General features: G+C 57.8%; 1 protein-coding gene across 3 annotated transcripts; it reads right to left on the reverse strand.

The window, feature by feature from the left end:
• Positions 1-1,440: 1,440 nt before the first annotated feature.
• Csnk1e (casein kinase 1 epsilon) lies at positions 1,441-24,673 on the reverse strand. 3 transcript variants are annotated; one of them, XM_077109329.1, is made up of 12 exons: positions 24,553-24,673; positions 21,775-21,860; positions 21,536-21,623; positions 12,176-12,286; positions 11,951-12,099; positions 9,937-10,165; positions 9,163-9,333; positions 8,476-8,624; positions 4,515-4,707; positions 4,277-4,416; positions 3,463-3,527; positions 1,441-2,648 (listed from the first exon to the last, which is right to left on the reverse strand). In XM_077109329.1, the coding sequence occupies exons 3-11, from the start codon at positions 21,609-21,611 to the stop codon at positions 3,495-3,497; spliced, it is 1,251 nt and encodes a 416-aa protein (XP_076965444.1). In that variant the 5' UTR covers positions 21,612-21,623; positions 21,775-21,860; positions 24,553-24,673; the 3' UTR covers positions 1,441-2,648; positions 3,463-3,494. The 3 variants fall into 3 exon arrangements, with proteins under 3 accessions (XP_076965444.1, XP_076711270.1, XP_076711272.2); XM_076855155.2 differs by lacking the exon at positions 21,775-21,860; XM_076855157.2 differs by lacking the exons at positions 1,441-2,648; positions 3,463-3,527; positions 4,277-4,416; positions 4,515-4,707; positions 21,775-21,860 and adding exons at positions 6,437-7,712; positions 7,807-7,910.
• Between the last annotated feature and the right edge of the window lie 604 nt (positions 24,674-25,277).

Consider the following 25,277-nt stretch of genomic DNA (forward strand, 5'->3'; position numbering starts at 1 on the left):
ACTGCAAAAGAAATAAGATCAAGAGAAGGGGCAAGCTCCTCAGATTTCTCCCTCAGGGCCACAGTGGGTAACTTTCCACTGTGTGGTCAGGCATCCAGCCCAGAAGGTTTCCAAGCAGGGAAGGGAGGGGGGGGTGTTGGTTCTGTGGGGTTCCCCAGGGCCTCATTGGGCCAAGTGTGAGTGGAAAGCACATCCTAGGTCAACCAGTTGACCATGGCGCCCCATCTTTACCCAGCCCAGGAAGGTCTTGCTCACCACTGTAGTTCCAGGGCCCACTGGCATTTCTTGGCTTTGGGTAACACCCCCTGACTGACCTGATGTCTGTGAATAAGAATCCATGGGCTGGGACTGGGGCTCAGTGGAGAGCACTCACCTGGTACATGTGAGGCACTGGGTTCGATCCTTAGCACCACATAAGAATAAATAAAGTAAAAGCATTGTGTCCATCTACAACTTGGAAAAAAAAAAAAAAAAAAAAAGAACCCACCTTTGCTTCCACCTTGCACATGGGGGTATGAGTTCCAGGCTCATGAGCCAGGCTGAGGTCACCGGGTCTTCAAATTCCAGCACTGGAAGGAGTTTGGAACTATGCCCAAAGAATGCCTCCCAGAGCCCACCCCACAGGGCTGGCCTCTCACTAGATGGCTTTGCTATCTCTGGGTTCAAACAGTGCTTTTGGCGTTACACACCTGAAGCACACACCTGTAATCCCAGTGACCCAGGAGGCTGAGGCAGGAGGATCATCAAGTTTAAAGCCAGCCTCAGTAACTTAGGAAGATCCTGTCTCAAATAAAACATAAAAAAGACTGGGAATGTAGTTTATTAGTACAGTACCGAAAAAAAAAAAAAAAAGTAAACTGTGTCGGATAAACCCACTTTGATGGACATTCTTTTACATGCTCGTGAGACAAAGGCCTACCAGGTTCAAGGCTGCCCTTCAAGACTACACTGAGGAACTTGCCCAGGCCCACCTGGGGAACCACCCTGGAACCCAACTCCAGTACTATTTCTCACAGAGCTGTGTGACCAGTCATGCAGAGGACACTAGCTGTCCTCTGCTCCCTTGAGGACCCTTGTTTTGGGGCAAGGTGGCCAGGGTTCAAACCCTGCTCTGACACCCGAGAACTCAGCCTGGGCAGGCCATGCTGCCCTGGACTGTCTTTTGGCAGGGCCGTTGAGAGGTCCTAGCTCCCAGAACTATGTGGACCAGGTGGTGAGGACCTTCAGGGGACTGCTTTGCTGAGCATGGCCCTGGGCGTGGGCATCACTGGCGGAGGCAGGGCGCATGCTCACAGCCCGCCCCAGGACCCCTGGATCAAAGGCTGTGCTTTAAGAAGCCCCATGAAGTGAGGTCTTGTCCCCAGCCCCATACAGCAGGCCTCCCAGGCTGCTGGGGAGAAGACGCCGCAGGGCAGACACGCAGACGGAAGGCTGCCGCACCACGTTATCCTCTTCTACTTTATTACTTCAAATTAACAACCACAATAAAGCTCAAAAAAGTCCGATATTTACACAGGAAAAAAGTACAAAATTCCCCCCAAAGTTCTTCAGTATTTTTTTCAATTTTTTAAATTACAAAGTAATAAAAACCTTTGCTCTTTAATTAAAAAAAAAAGGAAAAAGGGGAAACAGAGGTAAATAAATTAGGAAATACACACACGGAGAAAACAAACAAAAATAAAATAAAATAAAAAACAAAAACAGGTGTTAACTAGGAAGGATGGAAAATCCAACACTTAGCCCTGACCCCAGGCTCCTCCCCAGAAGGCAGGGCCCAGGGGAGGGGGACCCCAGGTGACTGTCAGGACCAGAGAAGTAGTTGATAACCCAGAGCAGGTGCTGGCTGAGAGTAGTCTCCACAGTCTCTGCCCCAGACCAGGCAGGAATGGAAGATGGGACCGCCACAGGCTGGCATTTGGGGACTGGTGGTGGCAAGGACCCGCTGTGCCCTGAGGGATGTGGAGGCCACTGTCCACCCCCACATCCCTTCCACGGGGATAACAAACTCAGCCTGGCAGGTGGGGACAGGGCACCGCTGCTCTGGGACATAGGTCAAATACGCGCACGCACACATACACACAAGGCAATAGTGGCCACCACCTCACTCAAGGCTTCATGGAGAGACAAAGAAAGGACCCAAATGCTTGGGGGACGCTGGAAAGTCCAGCACAGAAAGTTGGCCACTGTCATCTCAGAGGGACAGGGGCTGTGCGCATCTCCTTGGTTCCAAGGCTCAGGGAGCCTGGTGGAACCCGCCTTCGACTGGCCGACCGCTGCTGATGTGGGCTCCCGACGTCCCTGCTGGCTGCTCTCCCACACCGAGGGGCGCCCTCCCGGCAGGCGGATGGTGGTGGCAGGAACAGGTGGCTGAAGTGAGGCCTTGGCATCTGGCTGGTGTGAGCCGGTGTTGTTGGGGAGCATTTGGCAGCCTGAAGGCTGGGGACAGCGGGCAGTGCAAGGGGACACGGTCCTCAGTGCTAAGGGCATCCCATCTTTTTGCCGTTGGCAAAATAAATCAAAGAAACAAGATCCATCGTCGGTTTTGTGCTGGGTTTTTTCTTTTTGTTCATTTGAGTGGTTTTTTTTTTCCATCTTTTTGTTTTGTGTTTTTTTGATTTTGTTTTTTTAAAGAAAATACAGTGAAGACACTAGAGGGGAAGAAAAACGACGCATGAGGGGTCCTGCTGCCTCTGTTCCCCCACCCGCTGGACTCCTTCACCCTAATTTCTCATCCCTGAGGCCACCCCTCTCAAGGTCCAGAGCTGGCCCAAGTCCAGCACACAGTAGGTACTCCATTTCCCTGGGAAGGGAGCAGACTCTGTCCTCTGCCCAGCTGTGGACAGACAGGCTCCGGGGCTAAACTGGGCGTCTGAGGCAGGGAGTCCAGTCCCACGCCCCAGCTCCATCTGTGGGCCAACTGCTGCTGAGCGAATCATGCTCAGGGTGTTCTGGTAGAGGTCACGTCCCTCAACTGGTGAACCACTGCACACGGGCCACTCACTGTCCCCAGGGAGCTCAGCTCTCCACCCTCCCTGGAGGACCACCCTCACTAGGCCAGGCCTAGTCACCACCTGGCTTCCTGCCAGGCAGCAGCAGCAGTCCCACCTCAGTGCACACTGGCCAGCGGCCTCTCCTCTGCTCGCCTGTTCTAGTCCTTCCCATGAGCTAACCTGTTTCACAGCCCAGAGGCCGGGGCAGGCCAAAGCCCTGTGGAAGGTCAGCGTGAACCAAGGTTCCAGAAAGTGTCAAGGACGGGGGTGGAGGGCTGATTTCCCAGAAGTCAACCCCCAGCCAGGAATGAGCCCCGAGCCCCGCTGGGAAGCTGCAGGACTGGACATTTAGCGCTCCCTCGAGGACCCTGGTTTTGGGGCTAGCAGGTGCCATCTGCCGTCCCCCCCCACCCCAGGGCCATGTGCTTCCGGGCCTGGCTGTGCTGGCTGGCTTGTGGCAGGTCCCACTCACCTAAGCAAACACTGGTCCAGCGATGGCTCTCCTCACTTCCCGAGGTGGTCAAATGGCACGCTTGTCTTCGCAGGGGTGGGGTAGGAGCAGAGAGAGGTGGGTGAGCCTCAAGGCCAGGACCTAAGTCTCCCTGCTGTGTAGCTCAGCCCCCCCCTGGAATCAAGGGAAGGGGTGATCCCAGAGACCCCAGGAGGTCCTCGTTTGTAGACAGAGTTGGGGGGGCAGGGCACAGAGGCACACAATGTGACTGCTTTAGGCCACACCCAAGTCAGGATGGGGGCAGGGCTCCCACTCCCCTCCAGCTGGACACAGTCCCTCCCTCTGACCTCTCCTAGTCCAAATATGACCTTAAGAGAAGCTACCAGGGGCTATAGCTCAGTTGGTGGAGCGCTTGCCTTGCATTCACAAGGCCGTGGGTTTGATCCCCAGCACCAAAAAGAGAAGCCACCAGATAGAAGCTCACCTGTCCCTCTATCCCATGCTCTTGCCAAAGCTAGTGAGGACCACTGGGGGCTTCCTGATGGCAGGGGCTGTGACCACCTTGTCTTTGAGGCCCTGATGCCCACCAAGATGGGCACCCAGCAGCGAGGGTCAGACCCCAGAACTGCCACTTGCTGGGGCACATTGTTCTGAGCCTCAGTCTCTGGCTTTGCTCAGTGAGGGGGGCTAATGAACCTCAGGGAAGTAAAGAGGTCAAGTCCTAGCCCAGGCCAGGGGTTTGCTCTGGGGTCACCCAAGTCAAGGGGAGAAGAGAGCAGAGCCAGAGGCCTGACCTGCACGGGGATCTGGGGCTCTGCCGTGGCTGCTTGCTAACCTGTGAGGCTGAAATCCGGGAGACCTCCTGTCGCCCAGTGAGGTCTGAGGACGAGACGTTGGCGGGCGCGCCCCTGTGCAGCCGCATGCTCACCTTCCTCTCCCGGTCCACCCGTGAGATCGCTCTGGGAGAAGTATTGCCTGGAGGGCGAGGGGGGAGCAGCCCTCAGCTGGGGACAGAAGCAGGACCCCAGCCCTCTGGCCCATCCTGAAGCTCACAGCCCCAGGCCCCTACTAACCAGCTTGCTGGATGCGGGAGGCGGGGGTGGAGGCCACAGGCTCGGCAGCACTGCGGAGCCGGTTGGCAGTGGCCCCCGTGGGTGGGCCAGGGGGAAGGGCCCGGGTTGTGGACCCCCGCAGCTGCCCCATCCTCTCCTCGCGTTCGTGCTCTCTCCGCTCTCGGTCCACATCCTCGGGGTTCCGGGCTGCACCCTGCAGGGACAGGAGATGGCATGCTGGTCAGCCCCAAGACCTGGGAGCTCTGTGCCCAGCACCTTTGCAGGACAGAGGGGAAGCGAGTTGGGGGCATCTCACAAACCCTCTGGCCCAGCCTCCTTCCCAGAGTGGGGAATCCTTGATCGCAGAGGCTTGGAAATGACCCTGGGTCACAGAGAGGAGAAATAGCCACGCAACACTCAGAGGAAGGACAGACAGCACCAAGAAGCAGGGGAGCTCAGGCTGCACTGGAGCCCAGAGGAGTGGCTAACACTCCACAGTGACCAAGGGCAACCCTTGGTCTCCCAACCTGGCCCCCTCCATGAACCAAGAGCCCTTGGCCCCCTCAGGGTTTCCAAACCATGCAGGGAAGGAGTTCAGAGGCCCACCTAGCAGAAGACAGGGAACGTCAAGGGGACAGGAGTCGCAAGGCTCGGGGAAGGCAGGGCCAGGACTTGGCCAGGGGACCTGGTGCCCAGCCTTGAACTGCCTGCCGCAGGATGGGAGCTCAGGGGAGCAGGGAAGCAGCCGGGCTAGCTGCCCTGCGACAGACAAGGCTGGAGAAGGGTGCCCGGTGCCCCTTGGGGCCCTGCCCTCTAGCCACTGCTACCCCCACAGGAGGAAGTGAAAGGTCCAGAGAGGAAGTGGTGTGGGAGCAGGGCCTGGCTGTGTTACCTAGTTGGTCCCGGGGCCGTCCACAGGGAAGGGCAGGGGGCTGGCGTGAGGGGGGCCGCATCTGTGGAGGAGAGAGCTGCGGGCTGAGCAGGGGACCTCACACGGGCTGGGGAATTAGCTGAGGGGCCCTGTGCCCTGGGGAAGTGGAGCAGACCTGCCTTTGGGCACCTCTGGAAGCGGCTGGGATCAGAATGATCTTGAGTCCTAGCAAGGAGCCAAGCCAGGCTAGTCCTAGTCCTAGCCCCACTGCTGGGCAGAGGTGCCCCGGGCCTTATCCTTGTCTGACCTGGCCAACAAAGCCTCACGACCTGCCTGCCTCACAACAGCCAGAACAGAGCTGGGGACCTAGTCCTACCATGCACCTCAAGAGGACTATTCAAGGCCTGACCCAGCAAAACACCCCTCACTCCTCCCACTAGAAGCCCACCAGGCAGGCCTAGGCCCACCAAGGCTCCACCCACTTAGCCCCAGACTGGCACTGGGCAGGAGCCACAGCCCAGCCTGAGAAACGAGAGCCGCAGCACGGCTTGACTCCTATGACAGGGATGGCCTCGCTCCCTCGTGGGAACCAGGCTCAGGGAGGCTGAATGATGCGCTCGGGTGCCCGCCCAGCCCTGGAGCCAGCAGCTGAGTAGATGGAACCCACCTGCGGCAGCCCCACAGCTCAGGCCACCAGCAGTCCACGCGCAGGAGAAAGAGAACTGCTTATGCCCCGGCTGCCATCCAACCCAAACAACCCCTCAAGAAATGCGCACCAAGGAGCTTTTCTGGCCTTTATTTGCCCATAAGAAAACATAAAACTGTCAACATCCGAGCATCCGCCTCTGCTGTGTGGACGTCTGTCCTGGGCTGTGTGAAACTTCCTCCTGTCAGTGGCTTGTCCTGAGAACACGTGCTGACTGCATCCCAGGGTTCAGGTGTCCAGGAATTCCAGTGCCCTCATGCCGAGGAACACAGATAGGCTCCTCCAAGGTCAAGGTCAAGATCATGGGAGAGTCACTGCCCATGGTGCCCAGCATGGAGTCCTGCCAGCTGGTATGGCTTCCTGCAAGGTATGTGTGGGGGTCTTGGTCTTGGGGGAAGGCTGTGGATGGTCCCCACTGCACATCATGTGGCTGCTCCTGCCTGGGGCTCATGCGGAGGTGATGGTGCAGACGTCGGTGATGGATGAGACTATCAGTGGCCCTGCCTAGCTTCGGACTCCAGAACCTGAGTCAAAGGGGATCCCAGGAATGGAGTCAGAGTGCCAGCAAGGGGGAGGAGTGCCTGGCCCAGCTTGAGAAGACCTCTTGTTGCTGGTCAGTCCCACAAGGGGAACTGTCAAGGAGCCATCTAGAACAGCGTTGTCCACAGAACTTCCCAGGACGACAGAGATGCTCACATCTGTCTCATTGGATGCAGCAGCCACTACCTCGTGGCTCCCAAGAGCTTGGAATGTGGCGAATGTGACTGAGGAACTGCATTTTCCATTTTGATTAACTCTAATTAAACTCTCCATGTAGCCAGCAGTTACGGAAGTGGACGTCACAGTCCAAGAGAATGCAAAGCCCTTTCTTAGAGCTGGGCTGAGCCAAAGAACTAAGTCCATCACAGAACCAGACTCGGGGGCGACTTCCTATAGGGCAAGGGCCTGGCGTCCGAGGCCCTGAAACGCACTGCAGGAGGAAGGGGTGTCGGGTGCCAGGCACTCAGTCATGCTCTAAGCCGGAAGGAACCCAATGCCCACCTCCCTCTCTGCCCTCACAGAGGAGGGCAACACAGCCTTCTCCTCAAAGCCCTGACCTCGAGATGGCCATCTTCTGCCTGTTCTGCCTGGGACCCAAGAAGAGAAACCCAGGACCGACATGTCAACCTCAGCATTCAGAAGGACCCGGCCTTGGCCCTTGGCACCTGGCGGAGCACCGAGGGACACGATGTAAAAGAAGCAAACCAGGACGAAGGCAGGAGACATTTAATGAGTTCAGTTTCGACACAGAGGCCACCCACGGGGCCTGGGCCTGGTCTTGGTCCAGGGCCTAACAGGCCCCAGGCAGGGCCACAGTTTTCTTTGGGCTCATCCTGGCCTCAGGCAGCTGGTTCATTCCTGAGGATCCCAAGTAGGGCCTTTTCCAGTACTCTCCACCACAGGGCCACCTCAGGAATGGGTGCCCCCACCATCCCAAGGGACATTTCCTCATGCCTGGCCCTATCAGGCTCAGGCACACTGGTGGTGTCAGAACTGGGGCCCTGGAGTCCAGACCACAGGCCAGTAGTTTTGAGGGGGCATCTCCTCCACCTCCTCCACAGGCCTATCTGGGGGGCCTTGGGTGCCCAGGATCGCCGGGCACCTGGAAGGGACAGAGAGGGCACAGCTGAGTCCAGCCTTGGTGCTTGCTGGCCAAGTGGCAACTCTTGGAAGGGCCAGGCCTTGGAGGTCCTTACCAGTATGTGGATGGATACGGGGGCCCGGCATGGGGCCAGGGGCGGGGGCGGGGTGCTGCAATAGCTTCGCTGTCCCGGGGCTGAGCCTGGCTCGAAGAAGCCCCCTTTTCCAGAAGAGATGTGAAACAAGACACACGATTTCACGGACTCCAGAGCTCCAGGCACGGCTGGCGACCACTTCTCCCCACCCCACCCCCAGGACCCTTAAAAGAGGGAGACAGAACAACTGCCTAGCAAGACCCAGGGTCCCATGACCAGGAAGAGAGAAGCCACTCTGAATGGGTCCAGGCTGGCCAGGGGGGCCTCGGTGAAGGCGGTCACCCAGGACGTGCAGAACAAGAGGAGCAAGATGGAGCAGGCCACAAGGAGGGTAGCGGGAGGGCCCAGCAGAGCCGTCCATGCCCTGTCCCGGGCCCCCAAGACAGACTGGAGGCTGAGCCAGGTCCTCCTAAGCCTGCCCATGCCCTGCCCACTGTGGCAGCACATGCTGTCCACACTGATGTGGCTGGATAGGGGTGGCTCTGGGACCCTGGCGAGGTCACTTGTGCTGTCCAGCTCATAACTCCCATCTGTAGGGAGCCCTGCCCCCCACCAGGCCATTCTGGCCTTATGAGGCAAGGCCTTCCCCATCCAGTCCCCCAAGCCCGCCTTGGCCTCCGGGTGACTCACGAATTTGAGCATGTTCCAGTCGAAGACGTAGTCGTAGGAAAAGCCCTGCCGGTGGAAGAGGTTGCGGAAGAGCTGGCGCAGGTAGGAGTAGTCGGGCTTGTCGTCGAACCGCAGGGAGCGGCAGAAGTTGAGGTATGTGGAGAACTCGGCTGGGGGGTGACAGGGAACACAGGAGATCACTGTGAGGCCCGTGCTCCCAGGTCCCTGGCAGCCACCATTGCCCAAACCACCCACTGTCCCTCCGAACAGTTTCAACCTAAGAGGGGGCAGGATGAAGAACAGAACCACAGGCCTCCCTATGCTACTAGTGCTCAGGCCCCGTGAGCACAGCCTCTTCTCGGAGCTGCTCCGGGGAATGTGGCCCACAGCTCTGCACCTGCTCCTGGCACTCCAGGCTCACAGAGACCCAGGCTCACAGAGACCCAGGCCCACAGCAGCCATAGCTCAAACGGCGGCCAAGGGCCCTGTAGTGGACACACTTCCAACACGATCTAAGCAACAGCAGGCAAACAGCCACTTTCTCCTCTAACCTTGGGCCAGGAGAGGGCTCTAGATGGCGAGGCATGAGTGTGGAAGGGGACACCCAGTCTGCGACATCAGGCTGGGGCTCCAGGCCTCCCACATGGCGTGCAGCCTCAGAGCCCCCGGGTAGTCTTCTTGCGCCCGTCCTCCCCACCTGGTACTCACAGGGGTAGCCTTTGCAGAGGACCTCAATGGGCGTTGACATCTTCTTCTCGCTGATCCGCTCATACTTCTGGCGCTTGGTGGCTGCTTTGAGACCCTGCCAGGGCAGGGAGCCCAGGTTGAAGTACATGAGCACGTAGCCCAGACTCTCCAGGTCATCGCGACGGCTTTGCTCTGCAGAGTCAGAGGCAAGGTGAGGGGCAGGGTCCTCACAGGCCCCAAGCTCCTCCTCAGGTCGCATTCTTTACTGCATATCTGGCAGCAGACAGCCGTCTCCAGCGCCCGCTGGCTCCCGTTCTGCAAGAGGGCCTGAGGCAGCACCTTCCCACCTCAGTCTGGGTCCAGTTTTTCAGCTCAGGGGTTATTTCATTCAGCAACTATGAGTGGGCACCCGCCACCTGCCCACCTCACAGAAGCAGCACAAGCTGTGGCACGAGGCGGGCTGAGGTCAAATCCGGTCCCAGCACTCACGAGGCTGTGTGCCCTGGAGCAGCCCATGTTAAACTGGCCCGAGCTTCCCAGAGGAACAGTTGGGGAGCATGGCCGCCCCCCACAGTGGGGTTGCCAGGAGGGCAAGGCAGGGCATGAAGGGGTGGCCAGCACACACAACTCTACTTATGAAGGGAAGATGTGGACGCTGGGTCCAGGCCTTAGGGCAGACTCAGGTAGAGACACTCAGTGGGCCAACCAGAAAAAGTACCCAGGGGCCTCTGACTGAGGTGGCGGGGAGCCAGGCAGCCGGTGGCCCAAGGTGCCTTTGTCTGGGAGCTCACTCACCGATGCCCAGGTGCGTGTTGATGGAGGCGTAGCGGGCCGTGCCAGTCAGGTTCTTGTTTTCCCGGTAGGGGATGTGCTGGTGGGTGCGGGCATCCCGGTACTTCTTGGCCAGGCCAAAATCAATGATGTACACCAAGTTGCCTTTCTTCCCCAGGCCCATGAGGAAGTTGTCGGGCTTGACATCGCGGTGGATGAAGTTCTTGGAGTGGATGTACTCGATGCGGCTGATCTGGGGGGTTACCCGGCGCGGGGTCAGTGGAGGGGCCAGGGCCACATGCCTCGGGCCAGGCCCCAGAAGAGCAAAGATGGCAAACGCACCCAGGGTCCCTGCCCTGGCCAGGGAGAAAGGTTTGTCCCCAACTATGAAGGATGGCTTCAAGGTGCAGGCCAAGGAAGGCGGCCAGGAGACAGTGACACCAGGATGAGCTCTGATGTCGCGGCAGGGAGTGGGAGCCAGAAGGAAAGGTAAGGGCGAGACCCAGGAAGGAGGGTGCGGGGGAAGGACCGTGGGCCCCACAGTGGCCTGCCGGCTGGCTCCAGTGCCACGGGGCCCAGAGGCAAGCAACCTGGGGGAGGGGCAGGTGGGAGCACCGAGGAGGCCTACACCGGGCAGAGGCGCGAGATGGCGCACCCAAGTCCTGACTCCACTTGGCTTCCAAAGGACACCAGAGTAAGGGTGTGACTTTTTTTTTTTTTTGGGGGGGGGTGGGGGTACTGGCAATTTAACCCAGGGATAGTTTACCACAGAGCCACACCCTTGGCCCTTTTTATTTTATTTTTTATTTTTGGTGGTGCTGGGGATTGAACCCAGGGCCTTATGCATGCAAGACAAGCACTCTACCAGCTGAGCTATATCCCCACAGCCCTATTTTTTTTTTTTTAATGTTGATGGACCTTTATTTTATCCATTTGTTTATATGCGGCTCTGAGGACCAAACCCAGTGCCTCGCACGTGCTGGGCAAGTGCTCTCCCGCTGAGCCACAGCCCCAGTGCCCCCAGCCCTATTTTTTATTTTGAGACAGAGTCTCACTAAGTTGTTTAGGGACTTGCTAGTTGCTGAGGATGGCCTTGAACTTGTGATCCTCCTGTCTCAAGCCCCCTGAGCTGCTGGGATTATAAGTGTGTGCCCCCATATCTGGCCCTTTAAGAATTTCCAAAAACTCAAATTAAGATCCACACACAGGACAGGTCCTCTGGCATGTCATGTCCAGCTCTGGGCCTCCGGCATGACAAAATATCTCCAGGAGCTTTACTGAATTTCACCCTGTGAGAATCTCACGATCCTCCTCTGCGCACCCACAGCCTAAAATTGAAGTGTGCTTGTGACAAGACAAGATCTGCATGGTCCCCACTAAGTTCAAAGTTTGATTCTTTCTTCCCAGTACTGGGGACTGAACTCAGGGGCTTACACATGCTAAACCACACGCTACACTGATTTTCACCCTCAGTCTTTTTTGATTTTTTGGAGACAGGGTCTTGCTTGCTTAGTTGCTCACATTGGTCTTGACTTGCAATCCTCCTGCCTCTGCCTCCTGAGTAGCTGGCTATGCATTTTATATTTTTAAAAAGCTCTCCTCTGTATGGAAAGGGCCTAAGGATCTACACCTTCTCTGGTCTAGGCACTGTGTGGCTTCCCACTTAATCCCAGCACCCCAGGGAGCGGGAGACTGAGAGCAGGTGACGGAGGCTCAGAGGGGCTCAGCAGTTCACCTCGGGTTCCCACACTGGGACAGGACACAACCTGTGTGATCACCATAAGGCAGAACCGAGGGCCCTCCTGGCAGCCTGGCGCCTGGAATCTGCATTTAAACAAATGTCCAGGACGCTGAGGCCAGCAGTTAAGGTTCTTGGGCCCAGGAAACAGGTCTGTCTTTGTCCCTGTCCCTGCCCCCTCCCCTACTTTCCTCTGGAGGCAGGATGCAGGGTTAGTATCCATGGCCACTAGCAAGATGGGGAAGTGGACGCTGCAGGGCAGCTGGGCAGGCCACCTTGACGGTGTGCAGCGGGACTCACCATCTGGTCCGCCAGGAGCAGCACCGTCTTGAGGCTGAACTTGCGGGAGCAGAAGTTGAAGAGGTCCTCCAGGCTGGGCCCCAGCAGTTCCATGACCATCACGTTGTAGTCGCCCTCCGCCCCGCACCACTTGATGGACGGGATCCCCACTGGGGCGGGGTGACAGGGCTGTCAGGGCGGTCCCTCCCCACCCGCGCCACCGGCCCGCAGCAGCCCTCGCCTCACCTCCTCCCTGCATCATCTTGTAGAACTTGCTCTCGATGTGCAGCTGCGGGTGCTTCGTCTTCACACACTCCAGCTTGATAGCCACCTCTTCACCAGAGGCGATGTTGGCACCTGCCCAGGGTGGGGGGGCAAAAACCCGGGTGACTCCCAGCCAGCCAGGTGGTTGCCACCCAGCATTTGAGGCTGCTGTGGCTCAGGTGTGGGGCCAACTGAGCATCTGCCTCTCAGGGACAGAGAGGTGGCCAGGAGGCTTCCTGAGGGAGAGTGAGCAGTACCATGTGCCACGGGAGGAGGTAAGACGCCCCCAACTGCTCAGAGAGCCCCAGGTCAGGGCTGCGAGAGGACCTGATGGGGGAGGGGACACACAAATGGTGCCCAGACCACAGAAGGGGTGGAACTTAACCCCGGAGGGATGGGCACTGTGCCCCTCCTGACACCCTGAGCTGCAGAAGGCACTGACCAGCACCTGCCTGCCCACCAAAGCTGCCCCCCTCAAAGGCAGCCCACACATTTTGTCCCAGGGCGTCCCCCCGCTATCATCGGAGTATCATTCCCACTGCACAGATGAGAAGGCTGAGAGCCACTCAAGGTCATACGGCTGGCAACTGGGGTACTGGGGAGCGGAACCTAAGTGGGCGCGGTAGCACCTGCCTGCATTCCCTTGGGAGGCTGAGGCAGGAGAATCGCAAGTTCAAGACCAGTCTGGGCTTAGCAGGCTCTTGGTTTAGCAGACTGGCTCATTCAGTAAGACGCTACCTCTACACTTAAGAAATAATAAATATACAAGGGGCTGGGGTGCAGCTCAGGGGCACCACAGCCCTGGGGTCAATCCCCAGCTCTGCTGGCTTCGGCATCTAGGTGTAGACAGGGTCCTGCCTGCTACCCCTGTGTCCCCTTCTTACTGCAGCCTTGCAGGGTACGCGTGGCCTAAGAAACACCCTAAACACACCAAGGCCCAGCTCGCAGCCTGGGCCCGCCCAAGACCAAATCCAGATAGAGCCTTGCCTCAGTGTCTCCAACTGAGCTGCAGTGGAGGCTGAGCTGCAGTGGAGGCTGGGCTGCAGGGCTGGGGCCACCTGCAGGGCAGCGAGTTCCTCTCAGGGGCCAGCAGCGCCTCCAGCTGCAGACACCAGAGCAGAGTCACACGGCACCCAACAGGAAGCCAGGGAACAAATACAGAACATCCCATGGGGCAGGATACCATCGGCCCCTCAAACCAGGGGGAAGCACGGGACCAGACAAGGAACGCCCTGGCCATGGCGGACACCACAACCAGGGGATCCAAGTGAAAGCGTTCTCGAGGAAGGGGAATGAAAAAAGTACAACCACTCTGCACACATCCAGGAGAGGAAGCAGTCACCCTCGACCAGCAGCTCCACTCCTGAGCACAAGCCCTACGGGACACCACGGGGAAAGGACAAGGATGTACACTGGAACCAACAGGCCTGATGCCTGGCAGCTGAGTCGCTGACAGCAATGTGGTCACATAAGGAGTCCCAGAGATGGTGATACTTTTAACCCGGCAACCAGGCCACTCCCGGCTCCTCAACACTGGGCTAAAGACAGCAGGCCAGAGCAGCCATCACAATAGCCAAACAGTGGAAATGACCCAATGGCCCAGAGCCGATGAATGGAGACAGAGAGTGGTCCATATACATGCGGAATATTATTCAGCCATGAAAAGGAGCGGAGTACTGGTAACACATACCTCAACACAGGTGAACCTTGAAGAAAACATTCTACCCAGCCAAAGAAACCGTACACAAAAGAAAATGTGCTTCTATTGTATTATATTCATTATATGAAATGTCCGTATCCATAGAGATGAAAACAGATTAGTAGACACCAGGGTGGGGAGTGGTTGCTTAACAGGCATGGGGATTTCTTCTGGGACGTGCTTTGAGACTAGATGGGGTTGTGGCTGCACAATGTTTTAGTAAACCACTGTACTGCACATTTATTTATTTGGTACTGGGAATTGAACTGGGGGTGTTCTACCACTGAACCACATCCCCAACCCTTTTTTATTTTGAGACAGGGTCTAAGTTGCTAAAGCTGGCCTCAAACTTGCAATTCTCCTGCCTCAGCCTCCCGGCTATTGGGATTACAGGCATGTGCCATCTCACCTGGCTTGAAGTGTGCACTTTAAAATGTCTGATCTTATGCTTTGTGGATTTCACCTCAATTTTTAAAAGAGGGAGGAAAAGCAAGTGACAGATGAAAGTACAGTTCTATTTGTCTCAATTTCAAAGGTCTGTAAAGATATAGTTTAAGGATACAAACATGTGATAAAACCTCAATGAAAGGGAATAATTTAAAATGTCAACTAGTGGTTATCTCTGTGATGGGAGGCAGATGACAGGACAGGCAGGGGTACTGAGGGGCCTTGAAAGGGACAAGAATGGCCTCCTTTTTCAATTGCACAGTTCCCAGGGAAGGGTCCCATATAACCTTATGGTTAGGCAAGGCTTAAAAAGACCCCCCTGTATGGCAAAGATGCCAGACGTCGTACAGTGCCCGGGGTTTAATCCCCAGCACCGCCCCAAACAACAGCAAACCCACCAGAAATGAAGCAGAAAGAAAAACTATTCAATTCTTATCACAGACAAAAAGCTGACAGCTAACAGACTCCTACAAATCAGTAGGAAAAAGAAGCAGGAAATAGGGCAAAGACCATGAAGCGCCTTCCCAGAGGAAGACCAACTACGAAGGGTTCGCTCAGCAAAGGCCTCGACTTCTCTGTAAGAGAAATGCAAACTACAGTGACCCCCAAAGACCATTTCCCAGCTAGGACCGTCAAAGGTCCTCAGTGAGATAGCGCAGGTTTGCTGGCAAGGCTCGCGACAGGTGGCTCCTCCCCAGGTGGCCAGCATGAGACAGTCCAGCAGCACCCCCACACCTGAGGGCTCAGCCAACACCGACACCCCTGCACTGTGCAAGCCGAGGCCTGGACAAGGCTGTCTGCTGCAGGCTGTTTGCAGCAGCAAAAGCTTGGAAATGACCCAAATGTCCATCACTGGGGAACTGGTTAGAGAAGAATAGCCCATCCACAGTCCAGAACACAACGGAGGGAGAATGAGGAGGCTCTCTGTGCAGGAGAGGAAGATCTCCAAGGCAGGAAGCGAAGGGTCAAGGACCGAACCACACTGTCCTCTCCTTCCAGCTGCGGAGCAAGCTGGGGAAGCGGCATCTGCCTTTGGTCCTATCCACACAGAGCAACGTGGAAAAGAAACAGGAGGAAGCAGCCAGGCGGCCAGGGCGCTCGCTGGATACTTTGTTAAATGCAACTCCTCCACCAGGAACTGTAACCGCACAGGGTAACAACGCACCCCTCCAACTGGCCAACTCCTGGATTTCTGGTATATTCCCAAGGATGTACGAGCAAGGGTAGAGTGTTGCCATCACCCCCATGACATGGGTACCCTTAAGAAGTGAGTACCACCTTCCTCAGCCTCTGTCCCTGGCCACCACTAATCTACTTTGTCTCTGGATTTGCCTGTTCTGGACATTTCATATAAACAGAATCATATATGATCATTTGTTGACCTTCTTCTTCTTTTTGGGGGGTCCTGGGAGTTGAACCCAGGTGTGCTTAACCACTGAGCAACATCCCCAGCCTATTTTTTGGGTACTGGGGTTTGAACTCAGGGGCACTCAACAGCTGAGCCACATCCCCAGCCCTGTTTTGTGTTTTATTTATTTTTTATTTTTTTAATTAATATTTATTATTTAGTTTTTGGCGGACACAACATCTTTGTTTGTATGTGGTGCTGAGGATCGAACCCGGGCTGCACGCATGCCAGGCGAGCACACTACCGCTTGAGCCACATCCCCAGCCCCTGTTTTGTGTTTTATTTAGAGACAGGATCTCACTGAGTTGCTTAGGGCCTCTCCATTGCTGAGGATGGCTTTGAACTCCCAATCCTCCTGCCTTAGCAAGCTGCTGGGATTACAGGCATACGCTACTGCGCCCAGCTGTGTATTTTATTTTGAGACAGGGTCTCATCAAGTTGCTTAGGGCCTCATTAAAATGCTGAGGCTGGCTTTGAACTTGCCATCCTCCTGCCTCAGCCTCCTGAGCTGTATGATCTGATTCTTTTACTTAACAGTTTAGTGTTTGGATGTTAGTTCTATAGATATATATTCTGATTTCTGAGCCACACAAATTAAGAAAAGATGACTAAGCCCAATGAGCAATGGGAGAAAGCAAGTGCAAACTGTAAAGTGCTTCTGACACATTGGCATTCACTGCTTGGTAGAGGCCACAGGTCTCAGGGTACAGTGAAGACGTGGCATGGGAGGGGAGCCAGGGCATCCTTGATCCGCTGCCCTGCCCCTTCTCACCACAGGTGCACGAGGCAGCAGAACGCAGCAGGTATTCTCCATGCCAAGCCGCTGACCCCTGTCTCGACTCCCCACCTCCTTGCCAAGGCCTGGGTGAGTCACCTCGCACTCTGTGCCCAGGTGCCTCACCTGCTATGCTCCTGGGCTGCCCCAGGCACAGAGCTCAGCAGTGGGCTCTGGCACGCACAGGCACAGCTCTACCAATGTGAAGGCTGCCAAGGAGGGTGCGAGGGCGGCCCTAGGGAGCAAAGGTGCTCCTCCCCGGGCAGCGCGAGGGCTCCCAGCACAGGAGCAGGACTGAGCCAGGCACAGAGGTCATGACAGGCACGGGCCAGCGGGGGGCATGCAGCCAACTCTGAGGGGTTTGATACAGCAGGACCCCAGACAGTTGAAGGAGAGGGTGGAAAACGAGGGCAGCACCAGGATCTGAAGGTCTCGAGAGGCCAGATGAGAGTGTGGCCTTCCTTGAGGGCTCCAGCCAGGCACGAGGTCTGGGATCTCAAGGACACTGACACTTGAGGCCAGAGAAGCCCTTGTGTGGGAGCTCCTTGTCGGGTATTGGCAGTGCCCTGACCTCTACCCACCTCCTCCCAAGCTATAGTAACTAACGGTGTTCCAAGACCTTGCCAAATGTCCCATGGGGGACAAAAGTCAGCACCCATTAAGATTTACTGGTGTACCAAAAAGGGCTGGAGGGGACCTGAGGGGTCAGGAGACCCAGGAGGTGGCCACTGCAGCTGTCCAGGCAGGCGCTGCTGGTGGCCTTGCCCAGGCAGGGTGCAGATGTGGATGATGCCCCAGGCAGGGCCTTGGCCACAGAGAACTGCAGCAGCTGCATGTGGGCGGGGTGTGTGTGGGGGTAGCACACAGGAGGGGCACTTCATCCCCCAAGCCCTGGCGCCATCCTTCCAGAACTACTGCTTACATCTCTATCTGACATAATGAAAACCTCAAACTCCAAAGGTCGAGTGACCATATGCCACACAACTTACCAAGGACAGGGACTCAAGCTGTTGGGCAAAGCCTCTGGCCCCCAGAGTGCTGGAAACCTTCTGTCGCAGTGTTCTCCCCGACTGCCAGCCCTCTGGCGCCTCAGATCCCACTGAGGTTGCCAGATCGCCCTCCTTTCTCACAGCACTAGGCTGAGCAGCAGAGAGGGAAAGTGCCTGGCCCATGAGGAACAGGACCCGCTGGGGCAGAGCAGGGCTTGAAGTAACGCTCCCAAGGCCCCTGCTCTCTCTCTCCATTCCACTTCCCTGTCATCCGGCTCACCCAATTCCAGACAGGTACTGAGCCCTGACCAGGAGCCCAGGCCCGTGCAGCTCTGCTCACCCCCGGCGGCTGCAGTAAAGCATAACTGGCGGCGAGAACCGCGTGGGGCGGGGCCCATGGACGCAGATGACTGCGGTTTCCTGGCAGATGCTGCGTTGGGAGGTGAGTGGTCTAGGAATGGTGGAGGGGGCCTAGGTGGAAAGGCCTGGAAGCCAGAGAAATGGCCCCATTTCAAGTGCAGAATGTGGCCCATTGGTTATATAGCAGCCACATGAGGGGCCTGGTGGGGACAGGAGTAACCAGCCTCACATGGGGCTCATAACAGACGCCATCAGGGACCCATGGGTGCAGGGAGGGGTTGACCCCACCTGCCCAGCAACAGCAGCAACCTTTGCACCCGGTGTCAGAGGCTGGAGTGTCCCCCTTGACAACCGGGGTCCCCCATAACCACCTGAAGAGCTGAGGACAGGGATTCCTTTCTGTGTGTGCATGCAGGGGGACTGGGGACTGAAACCAGCGCACTCTACACTGAGTGACACCTCCAGTCCTTTTAAAAACATTTATGAGGCAGGGGCTCACTATGTTGCCCAGGCTGGCTTCAAACCTGTGATCCTCCTTTCTCAGTCTCTCAGGTCACGGGGACTGCAGGCATATGCCACCACACCAGGCTAGGGCAGCGTTTCTAAGCAGTCTAGAGAGTTGCCCAAGACGCACAGTCAGTGAGCAGGCCCAGGGCAAGCCGCCTCTGGACCTTGTGTGGCCAATTTGAGCCCCTTAACAAAGTGGGCGCACTCTCCTGGCCATCCCTCAGCAACAAGGGCTGGGAGCCCTGGAGAGCAGCTGTGGGGCTCGCAGTCGCACCCCTAATGAGGCCATCAGTGTTTGATCCTGGAAAGCAGCTTGGAAGCTGTGTCCAGCCCCACCTGCAGAGGCCATCTGGAGTCAGGCCCTGGCCTGGGCACTGGTAATGAGACAATGGCCAGAGCTCTGAACAAAGAGAGCCAGCAAGGCCGGCCGGGGGGACCCACAATCCCTGCTGTCCTCCCCCTGAGGACACCGGCCTAGGGTGGTGCCAACGGGAGGGCACCTCAGGGCAGAGCCCCCACACCCTCACACCACTGGAGTCTGGATGGTGGCGCAAACTGGCTCCCTGACCCCCAGGACCAAGAGGACCCAGATCCTTGGAGAGCAATGACTCCCAACTCAGTCCAGGGGCGGGACACGGTGTGGAACTCGCAGGGCTCAGCAAGCAGGTGCTTTCCACGCCAGGTCCTCAAACTCCTCATAACCCCACCTCCACCCTGAGAAGCCCGTCGGGTGCAGTGGCACAGCCTGCCATCCCAGGACTCTGGAGGCTAAGACAGGAGGATTCCAGGTGAGAGGCAACTTAGTGAGACCCGGTCTCAAAATTTTAAAAAGGGCGAGGGATGTAGCTGGGTGGTAGGAACACCCCTGGTCCACTACCCAGGGCTGCAGACAGAGAAAGGAAAGTTAAGAAAACCGACTGCTGCCGTAGAACTGTCATCTACACACAACTTTAAAAAAAATGGAGAAGTCAAGGTTGCCAGAAGTCATTCCTCACTCAGGGTGTACAGCTAGAAAAGGAAACACAGGTATCCAAACCCAGGTCAAACATACTCCACAGCTGGCCGAAGAGGGGTGAATCTGGACGTTTTTACAATAAATGAGATGACTGTGGAGAAATAAGAAGATCTGCCTTCAGGGAGAGGGTGGCTTTTCTCAGTGACCTGGGGAGGCCCCTCTCTCCAGATGCTCCCACTTCCGTCTGCAGAAAGAGGGCCTGAAGGGTGCTGCCTAGGAGCGGGTGCCTGCTGTGCCAAGAGCCAAGTCTGCGCCCTGCAGTCCCGAGCCCAAGGCTCAGTGGTGAGAACGTCCTTTCCCCCACCTGTCCATTTTCCCAAACAGGTGATGGGGACCTCCACCACACAGACAAGACTGCGGCTCAGAGGAAGTATCTTATCCCAGATCACACAGCAAACCAGGAAAAGACTGGGACCCAAAGCTGGTGCAGTCCCCAAATCCCAGGCTTTTCCAATCCTGCCATGAAGCTCTTGCACACCCTGGTCCCTGTTTTAGCACTTGTCCACTTGACAGTCACTGGACACCTACTGGGGCAAGCCACACGCAGGGCCCAGGAGAGTGTGGGCAAACTCGACCCTATGCTTGCCTCCCAGGAGCTCAGAGATGCAGCAAAACCTTGATTTAAGTAAGTTTTGAGACAGGGTCTCACTATGTTGCCCAGGAAAACCTTGAATCCCTGGGCTCAAGTGTGGCTCCCACCTGGCCTCCCAAGGACTGGGACTGCGCACCACTGCGCCAGCTGGAGAAGATCTTTGAACCAGCTGCAGCCACACAGGCCTGCTTCCTGTTCTGAACCCCAGCATTGTGGGGCACGACCCGCCAAGCACCGGGCAGGGAGCTGCCCACCAGGCCAGCACTCCATGGCCCATAGGGCGCTTTCCCATGGTCGCTTCATCTGTACCTCTCACAGCACTTGGCTAGCTGGGCTAACTTCACAGGTGGGGACCCTGAGATCACAGGACAGCCACACAAAGTGAGGCCTAGAACACAGGACTGCCTCTTCGGCACCCACTCAGGACCGCATGGTGTAAAGGCCACCTTCTCCAGTTTCCTGGGGCAACCTTGGGTGGTCACCCTGACTAGGCTGTGCCTCATCTTCACCAGCAGCATCTCGAGGGGCTCCATGAGGGAGGTAACGTTGGAAAGGGCATCCAGGTAAGTGTTCATAGACCTCGTGTGCCCCGCCCCACACCTGAGAGCCCCAGCCCCCCTAGGCAGCAGATCTCCTCTGTGGGGGCAGGGCCCTGATCGCTGGGGAAGAGGAACCCTCAAGGTCTGCGTTGGTGCACAGGCACATTGACGGGTCGGCATTTCCTGCCCAGGACAGAACCAACTCATTTTCATTTCCCAAGCAGGGAAGCAGATGTGGCCCGGTTCTGCTTACCAGGGCACAGGGACAGGATGGAGGATAAACCCCAGGGGAGCTTGCCACCTTGCTCTATAACCCCAAGCCCATCATCAAGGGAACAACCAGCTTCAGACCAACACTCAGAGGCAGGGCTGCAACCCGACCCTGGGAGCAGCGCCTCCAGCAGGTTGAGAAGGCAGCACTCAATGGCACAAGCACCACTTCTCCCAGGCCAGGCCAGAGAGGGCTGAGATTTAAAATGACAACATTGACCAAACTCAGATTTAACAGGAAGCACATCCGGAGGGAGAACTCCCTGGAGGAGGAGGACCCCCCCCACCCCCAGGTCATTCCAAAGCCTGTGTGGACTGCATTCCAGAAGGCCAACCACAGGGACAGCCTTGCTGGGGCCAGGTGGTAGCCTAGGCCTCCTCCCTACCAGCACCCTTCTTCCAGGACAGAGGACACGGGGATGCCAACCCAGCCTGGGCTTTCCCAGGCCCAGATGGAGACCCAGGTCAGCTGCAGCTGGAAATTGCAGCTAAAAATATCCTCCTCTGCCCAGCACAGCAAGTGGGAGTCCCGCCCTGCCAGACAGGGTTCCAGACAGAGCCAGGACGGCCCCCCCCACTGCCTCCCTCCACCTGAGGCTTCCTTCTCCCCCTGGGATGCTCCTAGAGGCAAGACCAGCCACTGGAGCACAGTTCTGGCTTCAGATCCTGAAATCCTGGGATCTTTTCTCCTCAACATCTCCAGGACCATCCTGGGGCTCCAACTGGGCCAGGCAGACTTACCCAGGTAGATGTCTCCAAAGGACCCACTCCCAATCTTTCGTCCCAGGCGGTACTTGTTTCCCACGCGTAGCTCCATGATTCACTCTTGCTGCAGAGGGAAGCAGAACTCGGGTCAGAGAACTGGGACAGTTGGGAAGGGGCCTCACCCACCCCTCCCCACCAAAGGCCAGGCAAAGCCACAAGGGACTTGGAAGACCAACCATCTCCCTCCCACTGCCCAGGAAGCAATTTGACCTCACTTTGCTTGAGGGCAACCAGGTGTCAGGTAGCCCAGCAGCCACACCCACACATCTGGGAGCAGCCTCAGCAGGTCCTGCAGAAGACACTAGAGAAAACAGCCCCCTTTAGGCCCAACCTCTAACCCACCCCAAGCCTGGCCAGTTCCCAGTGTGTTTTGAGGGAGGGGGCCTGATCCACACTGGGGGAGAGGAAGGACAAGGACCTGCCAACCACCTCGCCCTCCACTCCTGACACCAAGAGCCTTTCACAGCCCTCTGTCTGCATCTCTTTGGAAAGACTGTCTGAGGCTGACTTTTTTCAAGACTAGGAGGGCTTCTCCCTGGGAACTGGCCCTGGGCTGTGACAACCCAAGCCAGGTTTAAGTGTCCAGTCCCTGTGGGACTAGAGTCATTCTGATTTGAGAATCTCCCCTTCCTTCTGCTATTCATCCTAGGTACCCCAAGCCCACCAACAACAGGGACCTCTAAGCCACCCTGGCAGGGATCTCTGTACTGGTCTGGGGCAGAGGTCTGGGCACCTGTGCTCCTGCCAGCAAAAGAGGAGACTCACAGGCAGTTTTGGTGAGAATGGCAGGGAATGGCAGACTGGGAAACAGGGAGGGGAGTCCAAGAGACCACAGTGTGTTTACAAGAGGGTTAGTCTGCGTGAGCAAGAGGGAACTCCTTTTGCAGACAGGAACTCAGGCCCAGAGAGACCAAGCCACAGCCCTCATGCCATCCAGCAGCAGACAGTGCCAGGGTCCCAACAAGGAGCTGACAGGGGTCCTGCTGCCCCTCCCAGCCCCCGACCCTCACACACAGGGCTTCTTTCATGCCAGGGACGGAAGGCAAAGCAGGAAGATGGGAAAGCAGCTGTGCTGACCCTTCCCCATGCCAAGGGCTACCCCCAGAAGCCAGGGACCTGGGAAGGGAGCTGGGAGAGACTCCTTCCTTTGGTGGTCAGGCTAGACTTCCCTGAACCAGGCAGAGCGAAGAGCCAATAGCTCCTGCCTCAGAATAATATCCCAGTCTAGGGCCGGCTCCCAGGGAGAAGCCTCAAGCCATCGGCAGCCACAGGAAACAGCCTCCACCCGGTGGCAGCCAAACTCGGGGCTCTCCATCAGGGCCTCTGCCCACATGCCTGGCCTGGCCCAGCTGAGGTACCTCGGCTGCCAGCAGCACACTCCACACTTGCAGGAAACCCACACGCCACACACCCCACATTCACATGCCGTCCAGCTGCCCGGTGTGTACCCGCCAAGGGAAGTGAGGAAAGCACACAAGCAATGAGCCCTACTGGGGGGCCGGCGAGTACACACACAGCCCCCCCCCCCAGCCCGTTTCCACCAACGCTGATTCAGAGACCACACATGGCAGCCAGGGAGCCGCAGGTTAGGAAAGAAACATAAATATACCCGCATCCTATATTACATAAATACCCACGCCGGGTTATATAAATACCCATGCCCTCTGTCTGGGTGTCTTACATAAATATACTGCACATAACCCCACAGCCCCCCTCGGCTCACCGCGCTGTCTGCAGAGAAGGGAACAGGGGTGCAAACCACCAGCCCTCCAGGACCCCCCAACTGCTCTGTGCCAGCCACCCAGACAGCAGGGTCTCCCCAGCGCTGGGGGCCCAGGGCCCTAGGGAGAGCCTTGTGTGTCCCAGCATCCCCCGAAGGAGAAGGGAAAGGGTTCATCCGAGAATGGGGGAAGCTTTCCAGTTCTCTGGCTGCTTTTCCCATGAGGGTGGGGTAGGGATGGGGGGAGATAAACAAAGTAAAAAAAAACAAAAAACAAAAAAACAGGCAGACATGGAGTCAGGAGTTTCAGTCGGTTAGAAAATCAGACAAACTACCAACCAGAGGGCCACATGGGCAGGTTTTTTACTTCCTGACACCTCTTCCCTTCCCTAGAGGCAGGACCCTTGTCACTGGCCCATAAAGATAAAAACTGAAGGGGTATCCCAGCCCCCAGGCAAAGGAGACCCAAACGCAAGCCACATACTGGAAGCATCTTAGGACACCCTTCTTGCCCCCAATCCTTCTGCCTGAGAGGTTAGGCCAACAAGAAAACATGTAAAGAAACTAAGGGCAAAGTTGGGGAGGGGGGTCCCCACACCCTGAGTTTGGGTGCTTTGACTTGGGAACCCTCTCTCTAAGGTCGGGGCACCGACAGTTTTGCTTCCAGAGACCTGCAGAACGGGATTTCTCACCCACAAATGGGAGAATCGCGTCCGATAAATAACCCCCCTTCCTTTCTCCACAAAGGAAAACAAAGCCCATGGCCTGGGCGACCAGGCACCCCATCACCTCAGGACTCCCCTCCCACAAGCGGAACAGCCTTGCTGACCCTGGTTCTGGGGCACCCGGCCAGAGAGCAGGGGGGCGCCGTGATGGTCCGCGAAGCCTACAGAAGCCCAGGGTTGGCCGGGAAGCCCGAATCAACAGTATCGGGTGCCCTCAGCACCCCAGTCCCTCCCTCGGCGTCCCCAAGTCACGGCCCTGATGCCGCCTCGGCGGCCGGGGCCTTGGAGAGTCCAGCTGGGGGAGGCGGAGGCGGGCGGGGCCGAGGGGTCCTCCCCCCGCAGGCCTGCAAAATAACAGTCCCCCTCCTCGGTCCCCAGCCGCGCCTTTGTCCTCGCGGGCCGAGCGGGCGGCGCCCGGAGTGCCCCCCCAGCCCCGCGCGAGCGCGCGCGTGTCGCCCTCCGCTCCCGGCAAAAACAAAGAGGCGGAGGAGCCCCGTTTCCCCCCGGGTTTGCGCCCCTCGGCGGGCCCGCGGACCCCCCATATTTACCTCTCCGGGAAGGCGCCGGTGCCGGGCCGCTGCTCGGGGGGCTGCCGCGGGCGGGGGCGGCCCGCCGGGGCGGATGCCGGAGGATTCGCGGGGCCGCCCGGCGCGCCAGCCTCTCCCGGCCCAGCCGCCGCCGCCGCCGCCGCGCCGCGCCGCGCTCCTCTCCGCTCCGCTCCGCTCGCCCCGGCCGGCTCAGGCTCTGGGCTCTCGCCGCCGCCGCCGCCTCCCGGCCGCCCGCCCCCGCCGCCGGCTCGCGCGCTCCCGCCCGGCGCGCGCCCGTCGGCTCCCATTGAGCCCCGGGCCCGCCCGCTGATGTCATCCCCGGCCCGCCGTCGCCGCCCCGGAGGATTTAAAGGGCCCGCGCCCTCCCAGTCTGGGGGAGTGGGGGGGGGTAGGAGGTGGGCAGCCAGGAAACGCAGTGTCCCCGGCCCCTGGAGGAGCACCGTACAGGAACGCAGCCTCGCGCGTGGGGCACGGGGTGCGCAAGCAGGCACCGCCACCGGAGCCAGCGCCCGGTCCAGGTGGAGAAAGTGGGACGGGAAAGAGGAGGGAGCACAAGAGCGGGGGTTTTCTATCCCCAAAGCCCCCTCCCGCCCTGCCAGGTTCTCTCTCCGCTCCGAAGGCCCGTGGTTACGCCTGGCACCATAAAGAAAGATGTTAGATAGTTGGGGTTCGGTGCACCTCTAGGCTGAGTGCTATGGAGAACACAGGCCCTGTTGATTCAGGGG

This window comes from Callospermophilus lateralis, chromosome 4 (genome assembly GCF_048772815.1).
Source record: "Callospermophilus lateralis isolate mCalLat2 chromosome 4, mCalLat2.hap1, whole genome shotgun sequence".
NCBI classification, from domain to species: Eukaryota; Metazoa; Chordata; class Mammalia; order Rodentia; family Sciuridae; genus Callospermophilus; species Callospermophilus lateralis.